At 43.8% G+C, this 11979-nt stretch overlaps 1 protein-coding gene across 1 annotated transcript in view; it reads right to left on the minus strand.

The window, feature by feature from the left end:
* KLHL6 (kelch like family member 6) overlaps positions 1-11746 on the minus strand; it is a 62549-nt gene extending 50803 nt beyond the window's left edge. Inside the window, exon 1 of the mRNA XM_062177591.1 lies at positions 11457-11746. Coding sequence (XP_062033575.1) covers positions 11457-11746 — 290 coding nt within the window. The remainder of the gene's footprint in view (positions 1-11456) is intronic.
* Positions 11747-11979: the final 233 nt, after the last annotated feature.

An 11979-nucleotide genomic window follows, 5' to 3' on the forward strand; every position in this document is an offset into this window, starting at 1 on the left:
CCACATTTCTACCCTTTGGGGACACCATTCTTCCTATCAAAACAAGTTCCTTCAAGGCAAGGGTGACACAAAGACAATACTGTTCACTGGTTATCTAACTGTTGATATTGTGAGGATTGAATGAAATGAAAGAGAATCTAGCAACATGTCTGACATGGAATATTTCAAAAAATGTTGGCCTTTCTGTATTCCCAACTATGAAAAACACTCACTACAAAGATTACCATGTCAATGACAAAAATTAAACATTGCAAAGTAACGTGAATGTCCACAGTGAGAATGATTTTCATATTATGCATCTGTTCAAACTAGTGATGGACTAACCAACTAAACAGTAATTATGAAGTATGATACACCATAGGGAAAAAATTATAATGAAAAGAGGAGGCAAAGCAAGATGCAAAAGTATATGCAAACTATGTTCATAAATATGTAAAAATATGCATATGGATAAAGATAGATAAGTAACCTCAGAATTAAAACTGTGAACTTCATCAGAAAGTTCCATAATCCTTTACCCAAAAATCTTATAGCCAGATGTGTTTTGGCATTCAGAATTATCTGTAAATTAGCATATCCTGAATATTAAATAGAACTTCCAGCACTAATTACTCCAGTGCATTAGTACTTCAGTAGAGAATACATGAATAGTTGCCCTAAGTGAAGAAAGACTCTGTAAGTAGCCTTACCTTGGTCCAGGACACATGTCCTACACTCCCAGTCTCCACCCTCAGCACCAAACAAGTATAGTTCCAGTTAAATTTGGCTGTTAAATTCGTTATAAAAAATTTATTATTTATAAGCCCTTTGGGAATTTTGGAATTTCCAACAAGGGATTTTATGAGAGAGCCTTCAAAGAGTTTATGAAAAATGTGTTAATATGAAAAAACTACATATGAGTTTCAAAAATTTCTGCACCAAAATAATCTTATTTAATATTATAGTAATAATAAAAGATGAGATAAACTTATCTTTTAATTCCATATTTCCATTAACTTTTGAAGTAGCCTCATAGACCCACAGGACTTAAACATCAAACACCGTAGTGGCTCTGGTCCACGCTACTGGAAAATACAGTAGTGTAATCAACTGCAGTTCACCAAGGTACCCATTGTGGCCACAGCAATCCTCAATGCTTTTGCCATCAGCCAGGCTTTTAATCCAGACTTAGATGGCTTTGATTCATTCTTGGTGGGATTTTTTTCCCCTTATTTTATCATGTGATTGCTGGCTCCGTTCTAGACATTTTACACCATTATGGAGAAAAAGCTAAAGATTTCAACATCTAACTATGGCTTAAGACTAGCCTCTGGCCCTTCTTTCTACCACCCAGTAAGTGATTAATATGTGATCAGGATTAGTAAGACCACAGGATGGTGCCTATAATACCTCTCCATTACTAGCCTCTTGCTTAATTTTTGTAGCTGGTGACATAGCCCCAGAGACAGAACACGACAGGAGTCAGAGCCGAGTCCAGGCAAGGATTCTAGGCAATAGCAGCAACAAAGGAGCTTGCTGTTGACTTAGTCTCAGCCTGGAAGCTTTTTGTTTTTAAAGCTTTTGCTTGCATGGAGGGAGGGCCAGTCGTCAGGTGGGACTGAGGGAGGCCTGATGACCCCTCCCCACATCATTATGACTCCCCTCCTGCCAATCCTCAGGATCTTTACATGGTTGCCCAAATAGGTCCTTGTCACTTACAAAGGGTGCCATACTCTGCAGCAAGTTGGACCCCCTCAAAGGTAAGAACCACTGGAGTGGATGGTGACCCCCTTGAGTGTCACCAGGACTCAGTGCACAGCATCCCTTCCAGTGACTTTAATTTGGGGAACCAATTATCCAAAGGCATAACACAAATGGCAACTTTATTTGTAGACTTCTAAAACACACTTAATAGTCTTATAAAATAATTATACATTATGTATAAATATATATTTTATACATATTTAATATACATTTATTATGTAAATATATAATTAAATACCACAATTAATTATATTAATAATTAATAAGTGTGTTATTACAACAATTGAAAATCATAATAAATAATATAATTATGTTAATTAATGTAATTAATTATGTTAGTGATTAATTATATTAATGATTTAATATATGATTAACATGATTAAATATGTGATATAATTAATTAATGCATATTTAATATGTATCATATTAATAATGAATATCCATATTAATAATGAATATATAAATATATTTAATTAAAATATATTGAATGTATATTCAATATATTTATTATATATATTACAGGAGTGATATATATTAAATATATATTACAGGAGTGAGCTTTGTGGCACAGCAGGTTAAGCTGCCACTTGGAACAATGGCATCCTTCATCAGAATGCAAATTCAAGTCCAGCCTATTCTGTTTCCAATTCAGCCTCCTGCTTAAGCTCTTGAGAGGCAGTAAATGATGGTCCAAATGCTTGGGCCCCTGCCATGTGGAAGATCTGGACTGAGTTCTGGGCTCCTGGCTTTGGCCTGGCCCAGCTTTGCCATTTGCAGGCATTTGGGGAGTGAACCAGCAGATGAAAGATATCCTCTCTCTCTGTCTATCTTCCTTTCAAGTTGATGAAAATAAATAAATAAAAGTTAAAAAATGACAACAAAAGTTAAATCTGTGCTTCTCCTGTTTTTTGCACTCTGGTATTATTTAGACACCTTGGCATTTGGCAGTGTGACATTCAAATGTATGCCATGGGTAGCTTTTGAAGCTTTATTCTCCCTCATTTTTCTCTCAGTGTCAATTCCACCTTTTCTCCCACTTTTCTCCTTCCACCTAAGACTTAAACAGGCTTCAAGGGGAAATGCATCGTCTGGTCACTGACATAGGCCTTGCTCGCAGCAGCCATGGCACACATCCAGGCACCTTGCCACCTCCGCAGTCCTCTGGCACCACAAATTATTACTTTTTTAAAAAAGCTATTTATTTATTTGGAAGTCAGAGTTACAGATACACACACACACACACACAAAGAGAGAGAGAGAGAGAGAAACTTCCATTTGTTGGTTCACCCAAATGGTAGCAATGGTTGGAGCTGGGCCAAACCAAAGCCAGGAGCCCAAAACTCTATCTAGGTCTCCCACGCGGGCAGCAGGGGCCCTAGCACTTGGGCCATCTTCTGCTGCTTTCCCAGGCGCAGTAGCAGGGAGTGTGATCGGAAATGGAGCAGCAAGGACTTGGGACTTGAATCAGCCCTCAAATGGGATACAAGTGACACAGGTGGCGACTTAATCCACTACGCCACAACACCAGCTCACATGACTTATATTTGTAAGTGTTTTTCTGGGTGTGTGGGTGGGGTTTGGGGGCAGTTTGAGGTAGAAACAATGGGACAATCAGTGGCCAAGCAGGTTTTGTCTGTCATATAAAGACTGACCCAGGCAGGCCCAGGTTTCATTATCTCTGTAGCTAACAGCAATTAGAACAGTCATCAGGGACTAATAGCTATTACGGTGGATTCTTTCTGTACTCTGTCTGGCTTTTGACAGGGAATGAGTCTGCAAAAATCAGCCTCTGTCACCTCCAAGAGGGCAAGAGGACCCAAGGAGACACCCTGCCTCCCCCTAGCCTTGTGACCTGGGCAAATTACTTAACCTCCCAAAAACTCAGCTTCTGCTTCTGGAAAGTGGTGATGGTAGTGATAACAACACTTCGAGGGAAGTGCTGGGGGTACTAAACCAGATGATGTGCAGTAAGAAGTTAGAGCAGCACCTGGCACCCACACAGGCCCTGGGGGATAAAGACAGGCAGCCATTGTCTCGGCATGCCTGCTTCTGCACCATCAGGCCTGATTTCCATCGTAGAATTCCTACTGTACATTGGCAGAGTTCAAATACAGACCTTGTGGAGAAAACGGGGGCCCAAGTGCCAGCTCAGACAGATCCTGAGCTGGTTCTCTCCAGAGAGCCCTAGACAGACTCAGGAATTGATGACACTTAGGAGATGGAGGTAGAGTGAAAGGAAGGGAGTGGCATGAAGCCCAGAACAGCAGAATTGGTTGAAAGTCAATTTGAGAGAAGCAGGTGCATCTCCCCACACTCAGGCCCCCGTACCCAGCCTGCCCATAAAAACCTCAGTAATTCACAGGAGACATGAAGTGTGTTCTCTGCAGAAATTCAGCTAGCCTCATGCATGCCAGGCACAGTGGAGGGAGGGAAGCCAGCAACAGGAGAATTCCTTATAAATCTCAAAGCTAAAGAGTAATAGATCCCAACTTCCTCTGTTCCCAGAACACAAGCAGCTAAGTTTATGTTCTCCCAGGCAGGAAAATGGAGAATCTTTATTTTAAAAACTGAAAGGCACAAAGAGCAAGACCTTGAAATACTGACGTGGTAATTCCCAGCAAAAGAAGGAGCTGACTCTTCAATGAGCCCATAGCAGAGCCCTCACCCACCGCAGCCCGGCACTGATTTGACCTCTTAGTGCTTTACTCCTAAGTATGAACAGACATCCACCAGGGATTTGAGTACAGCTTCTAAAATAAAAAACGAGACTAAAACAAACAGAAACAGAAACACCGGGGGAATAGAGTGCAAGGACCAATAGAAATGTTTTCAAAAATATAAACCTCCAAGCGAATAAGTGAAAATATGATCTATATGAAGTAAGAAGAGGGTAATACCAAAAGGAACATTCCTAAAATAAAAAGAGCTCTTGGAAAGTATAACACTGTAAGTTAGAAGATAACACTGAGAAAAATCTTTCAGAAACTCAAACAAATAGATAAGATGATGAATAATATAAGAGGCAGAATGAGAAAACCAGAGGATGGTTCTAACAGGCCACATCCGCTGAAGAGGTGAATCAGAAATAGAGAACAAAGAAAAGAGGGAGCATACAATTACCCGAGAAATAATATGAGAAAATGTCTTAAAACTAGAGGTTGCAAGGGACTGGCGTGTGGTGCAGCAGGTTAGACCGCAGCTTGCAATGACAGCATCTCATGTCTAAGTGCCAGTACAGGTCCCAGCTGCTCTGCTTCCAGTTCAGCTCCCTGTTAATGGCCTGGGAAAGCAGCAGAAGATGGTCCAAGTGCTTGGGTCCCTGCCACCCATGTAGGAGATCCAAATACAGTTCCAGGCTCCTGGCTTAGGCCTGGTCCAGCCCTAGCTGTTGTGGCCATTTGCAGAGTGAAATAGTAGACAGAAAAATCTCTCTCTCTCTCTCTCTCTCTCTCTCTCTCTCTCTCTCTCTCTCCTCCTCCTCCTCCTCCTCCTCCTCCTCTCCTCTCTCCTTCACTCTGTTGTTAAAATAAATCTTAAAAAATAAGAACTAGAGTGTGCGAATCTCCTGATCAAAAGTATCCATCAAATGTATACAGCACAATGAAGTAAAACACACACAGACATACACACAGCCAAGGCACATCATTGTGAAACATCAAAATACTAAAAGAAAGTCCTAAATATTTCTCAAGAGAAAAAACAGATCCTAGATTCCAAAGGGTCAGAAAGAAGAATGACATCTGACTTCTTTCCAACAACATGGGAATTTACAAGACAATGGAGCCATGCTCTCAGAATCCTAAAGGAAAATTATTTTCAAGAATTCCACACTTGGGGCTGGTGCTGCGACATAGTGGATAAAGCTGCCGCCTGCAGTGCTGGCATCCTATATGGGGACCAGTTCAAATCCTGGCTGCTCCACTTCTAATCCAGCTCTCTGCTACGGCCTGGGAGAGCAGTAGAAGATGGCTCAAGTGCTTGGGCCCCTGTACCTGAGTGGGAGACCTGGAGGAAGCTCCTGGCTCCTGGTTTCGGATCAGTCCAGCTCTGGCCATCATGCCCATTTGGAGAGTGAACCACCAGATGGAAGACCTCTCACTCTGCCTTTGCCTCTGCCTCTCTATAACTCTGTCTTTCAAATAACTAATAAATAAATCTTTAAAAAGAAAAGAATTCCACACCTAAGTACTGGTTTCACACTACTGCTATAACTGCTGCTATAACAGATTACCACAAACTCTGTGGTTTAAAACCAAGTCAGGAATACAAAACAGACTTCACAGGTTCAAAGCCAGGGAATGAATCCCAGAGTTGTGCTCCCTGCAACAGTTCTAGAGGAGAATCTGTCCTCCCTTTCTGGTTTCTAGGGCTGTCTACACTGGACTCACAACCCCTTCCTCTGTCTTCAAAGCATATCCAACTTCTGCTCCTCTATCTCATTTGGAAATTTCAATGGCCCTCTAATAAGGGCCTTTGTGACTACACTGGGCCCAGCCAATCTAGGGCGATCGCCCCATATCAATACTCTTAACATAGTCATTTCTGCAAAGTACCTACTGTAGGGACCCCACAGGTTCCAGGGATTGCGGCAAGGACAACTTTGAGGAGCTGTTATTCAGCCCAATAAAGACATTTTCAAATATGTAAGGTCTCAAGAATTTACTTCTCCTGCACCCTTTCTTAGGAAGGATGTGCTCTCTCAAATTAAGAGGGAAACCAAGACACAGTAATGGAGGAGGTGAAGGAAAAAGTCTCTGTTGGATGTGGGAGTGTGTCAAGGGGAATTCCTGGATGGGCTGCAAGCTCAGAAAACACATATAGGGTGACGGAAGTGAGGAGACTCTGGGGAAATGGAATCGGTCCATTCTTTGATGTTTTAGACCACATGAAAAATTGTTATGAACAAAAGACATTGAGGAACGAAGCAGGTAGAAAAGGGAATGAATTATTAAACTTCAGAAAGACAAAAAGGCCCACAAGACAGGAAATGTAATCATATACAGAGTTGGCTCAACAGAAAGCAATCCTTTCACGAACAAAATAAGGCAAATTCTTAATTGACTCAGCCAAAACTTGTGATAACATACTGTTGACAGATTATAGGTGAAAGAAGTATATGGTCAGGAATTAGTGCTAAATCCTTATCTGAAGCCAATTCATGATGTCTAACATTGAGAAATCAATGTTAAGTGTATGTTGTAGAAATCTAGAGACAATACTAGAAGAAAAAACCAGAAGTCAAAAATAGTGGCTTCTGGTGAGCAAGACTAAAAGGTAGAAGAAGGGCCGGCGCCGCGGCTCACTAGGCTAATCCTCCGCCTTGCGGCGCCGGCACACCGGGTTCTAGTCCCGGTCGGGGCACCGATCCTGTCCCGGTTGCCCCGCTTCCAGGCCAGCTCTCTGCTGTGGCCAGGGAGTGCAGTGGAGGATGGCCCAAGTCCTTGGGCCCTGCACCCCATGGGAGACCAGGAGAAGCACCTGGCTCCTGCCATCAGAACAGCGCGGTGCGCCGGCCGCAGCGCATCTACCGTGGCGGCCATTGGAGGGTGAACCAACGGCAAAAAGGAAGACCTTTCTCTCTGTCTCTCTCTACTGTCCACTCTGCCTGTCAAAAAAATAAAATAAAAAAATAAATTAAAAAAAAAAAGGTAGAAGAAGGTGAAGAAGCAATTTTTTACTTTCTTTGTAATTCTTTAAAGACTATTTGATTCTGTTTACTATATGCATGTCTTGCATTGATAAAAATAAATATTAATTTTAAAAATTGGGCTGGCACTGTGGCATAATCCCATACAGACTCTGGTTCAAAACCCGGCTGCTCCACTTCCAATCCAGCTCCCTGCTAATGCTCCTGGGAAAGCAGTGGAAGATGGCCCAAATCCTTGGGCCCCTGCACCCACGTGGGAGACTGGGAAGAAGCTCCTGGCTCCTGGCTTCAGATAGTCCCACCTCTGGCCACTGTAGCCATTTGGGGAGTGAACCAGTGGATGAAAGTGTCTCTCTCTCTCTCTCTCTCTCTCTGTAACTCTGCTTTTCAAATAAATGAATAAATAAATAATTTTTAAAAATCACAATAATGAATAAATATTTTTAAAAAATTTTAAATTCATGAAAATTTGAAAGCATATGGGGATAGTTCACAGAAAATAAACTGCATATAACACACATATGAAAAGAGGTTTGACCTTATTAAAACAAAAAAAATGCCAATTAAAACTAAATGGGGGGGGTGGCATTGTGGCACAGCAGGTTAAGTTGCCTACTGCAATGCCAGAATCCCATATGAATGCCGATTCAAGTCCTGGCTGCTCTTCTTCTGATCTAGTTTCATATTAATGCACCTGGGAAAGCAGTGGAAAATGGCCCAGGGTCTTGGGTCCCTGCCACCCACATGGTAGACCCAGATGAAGCTCCTGGCTCCTGGCTTTGGCCTAGATCAGTCCTAGCTATTGCAGCCACCTGGTGAGTGAATCAGCAGATGGAAGATTTCTCTCTCTTTCTATGTTTGTGTGTGCCTTTCAAATAAATAAAACAAATCTAAAAAAAAAAAAAACAACAAAACAAAACAAAAAAAAACCCTAAATTGGAATATTCTTTTTCATCTATAAGATTGGTAAAATTGGAGCCGGCGCTATGGCGCAGCGGGTTAACACCCTGGCCTGAAGTGCTGGCATCCCATATTGGCACAGGGTTAGAGACCCAGCTGCTCCAATTCCAATCCAGCTTCCTGCTATGGCCTGGGAAAGCAGCAGAAGGTGGCCCAAGTGCTTGGGCCCCTGAACCCACGTGGGAGACCCGGAAGAAGCTCTTGGCTCCTGGCTTCAGATTGGCATAGCTCCTGCTGTTGCAGCCAGTTGGGGAGGGAACCAGCGGATGGAAGATGTCTCTCTCTCTCTCTCTGCCCCTACTCTCTCGGTGTGACTCTGACTTTCAAATAAAATAAAATAAAATAAAATAATAAAAAAAAAAAAGATTGTAAAATGCATCAGGCAGGCAGTGGGGAATGCAGAGTGATTTAAGCTCTTCTCTCAAGCAGAAGCCGGCGCTATCCACTGGGACTGGAGATGCACTGGAGCCAGTGCAATCTCTCCCGGAAGTGCATCCCAAGGTATTCTCCCATACATGTGGAATGAGCAGTTTCGAGGTTACTCTTTAGCAGATCATTTAGAAACATCCAAATGACTGTGGGTGCAGGTTGGTTAAATACACTGGAGCCAGTCACATAGTAGAAAGCAATTATTTTGTCAATGAATAAAGGGGGGAAAAAAACTTACATAATTTCCCCACCAGTTTCCAGCCTCTTCACAGCACAGAGGGCTGTGTCTGAAAGCTCCCAGAGGAATTTGCTTCCCAGCCTCCTTAGAAAGGAAGCGAGAGAGGCAGTGAGGCTGTGGCAGTCCCGTCAACTGTGACCCTTGGGGGGGTTACAATTCCCCACCTTATAAGGTGGTTGTGAGGTTTACATGGGTGAGCATACCAGTGTGTGACACAGGTGGCACAGGGCCTGGCCCACGGTAAGTGCTCAGCAAACAGAAGCAGCACCGGAAAAAAGAATCCTGTCTCCAGAACCATTTCATTAGAGAGGGAAAGTCACGTGGGAAATCTCAAGAGAAGAATCAAAAGCTACTGCTCGAAAAAAGAAAAGAAGGAAAAGAATTTCCTCCCTGGCCAGGCAGCTTTGGGAGAGACTGTACCATCCATAGGCAGACACGTACAATCCCACGTGCTTCCAGCTTCTCATCACCGCCTGAGTATCCAGCGCCCAAACGCCTTCTATCACTCGAGGGCACAGCAGCAGCATTCTTGCATGGAGCCAGTCATCCCACTCACAAAATTGCTAACCAGATGCGTGTTATATGACAGCCGTTCTCCAGGGCTTCCAAACAGAAAGAACAAACCTAAAAGCGAATGCCCGGGACACTGAGCTAAACTGACTTTCATTCACCTTTGAAATGGGCTGTGATCAATGGGAAAGCACACGATGGATAATGGTGGGACAGGAGCTGGCGCTGTGGCAATAGGCTAGGCCTCCGCCTGTGGCGCAGGCATCCCATATGGGCGCCAGTTCATGTCCGGCTGCTCCTCTTCCAGTCCAGCTCCCTTCTATAACCTGAGAAAGCAGTAGAAGATGATCCAAGTCCTTGGACTCCTGCACCCGCGTGGGAGACCCGGAAGAAGCTCCTGGGTCCTGGCTTCCGATCAGCTCAGCTCCTGCCATCGCGGCCATTTGGGGAGTAAACCAGCAGATGGAAAACCTCTCTCTCTGTCTCTGTCTCTATCTTTGTCTCTCTGTCTGTCTCCCTCTCTCTGACTCTACCTCTCTAATAAATAAATAATGGTGGAATGAGTATAGTATTTTACCTTTATCAACCATTTTTATGGTGATGCCTACACTTTAGCTTTTATATATTCCTTGGAGTGAAACCCCAAACTTAGTGGCAGTTTCTATTTTTTTACATTTTTCTACAGTTAAAACAAGGATTTCTAGAATATACTCAAACTCTGCTCCAGCAGTGCCAGATATATAATGTTGTGTTTCCATTTCCCCATCTGTTAAAGGGGTGTCAGCCACCTGCAACACGCTGTGGCAAAAATAAAATCAGATAACTGTGTCTGTCCAGCGTGTGACAGGAACTACTTCCCTCAAACTCAGATATCCCCTCGCCCGCCCGGTCAACACAGGAACCCACAACACTCTGCTGACCCAGTTCTTTGAATTCCAGAGAAATGAAAAAAGAAAACACCTTCCATGGCAAAGGAGTCCATTTCCTCGGCCAGAATTCTAGCCTTAAGAGGAACGATAAAGGGTATTGAGTGTTCACTTTTGCAAAACATTCGCTTCATCTGCATTACCCTGCGGACTGGTCCCCCTCGTGAACACAGTGATCCAGCAAACCCAGATCCAGCCATATTCACCGGTTCCTGATTCTTCCACATTCCCACCCCAGGGATGTGCTCGTGGTAAACACTCAGTAAATGGATTTTTAGCAGAACCAAGCAGAATCAGGGAAAAACTTACAACACAGATATATGGAGCATCTACGATGTGCCAGGTGCTGGGTAAGACCCTTTTCACTCTCACACAGACCTGGGAGGAAAGCATCACTGACCTCCTTTTAAGTGACAAAACAGAAATTCAGAGCATTGTCAGGAAAGGGCAAAGTGAGACAGAAGCCCGGACTCCTGCCTCCAGGTCTGCCAGTGTGAAACCACCAGTCTGTTGTAACGGGGGGCCTCTTGCATCTAAAGCACCTAAAGGCTTTTCCTGCCCACCCCACCTCCGCAGCCCCTGCACACACACACGGAGCCTCTGCTGTTCAGTGAGTCTCTTGATAATCCCAAAAGGGACCACATCCTTTTTTTCCACCTTTGTTGATCAGCACAGACAATACCATGTTTCCAGCACATTAGTCAGACCGAGGGGAGAAAAATCCCCATGACTTAAGTCATTTTCCATCCTTTGGAACAAGGACAGACACATAAAAGACTCGCCATAATATATAAACATTGCTTTTAAAGGATGGCAATCTCTCTTTCAAAGTGGCTTAAATCCTAAAATCCAAGATTCCATTATTTCCTTGCTTATACTGTAACTAAACAGACCTTAATAGATAATAAATGCAAGAAGCAACAAGTTAGATCAGGCTCTCACATCCACACAGACATTTCTCGCAACCTGCACCCAGTCTGACCCTGGTCCTAGGCATTCTGACCTGAAATAGTTGCTGGCGGCGGCAAGCACCACGCGGTGGCAGGAGAATTCCTGGATGTCCACACACAGGATGACATCCGTCAGAGCGTTTTCCACCCGGAGGGTCTCCAGGCCGTTCTGAAGAATTAAGGAGAGTCCCGTGTCATCAAACTTAACCTTATCCCCATTTAAGACTTCCACCAAGTCTCCCTTCTTCTGAGAGGACTCGTCCGCAGAAGGCGCCAAGGGCTCTTCCAAACTCTTCTCCACCGCGTGGTCGCTCATGGTCCAGGCGCCCCTTTGTCCTGCCATCAACAGCAGACTGAAGGAGCACCCAAGCTTCAGGCAGGTCACAATGCAGAAGCTGGGCGGATTTCCTGTGCAGGGCCCTCCACTTATCACCAGCTGTCACACACACATAACAGGAAGTCTCGTACTTTCTCATCCTGTTACTACAAACGCCAGCAACTTCTATTCTTCTTCCTTCTGTGAATGATCCCAGGTTAGATATTACTTAGGGTGGGTGTGTGGGAGGGGCTCTGGGA

Source organism: Lepus europaeus, chromosome 2 (assembly GCF_033115175.1).
Source record: "Lepus europaeus isolate LE1 chromosome 2, mLepTim1.pri, whole genome shotgun sequence".
NCBI lineage: Eukaryota > Metazoa > Chordata > Mammalia > Lagomorpha > Leporidae > Lepus > Lepus europaeus.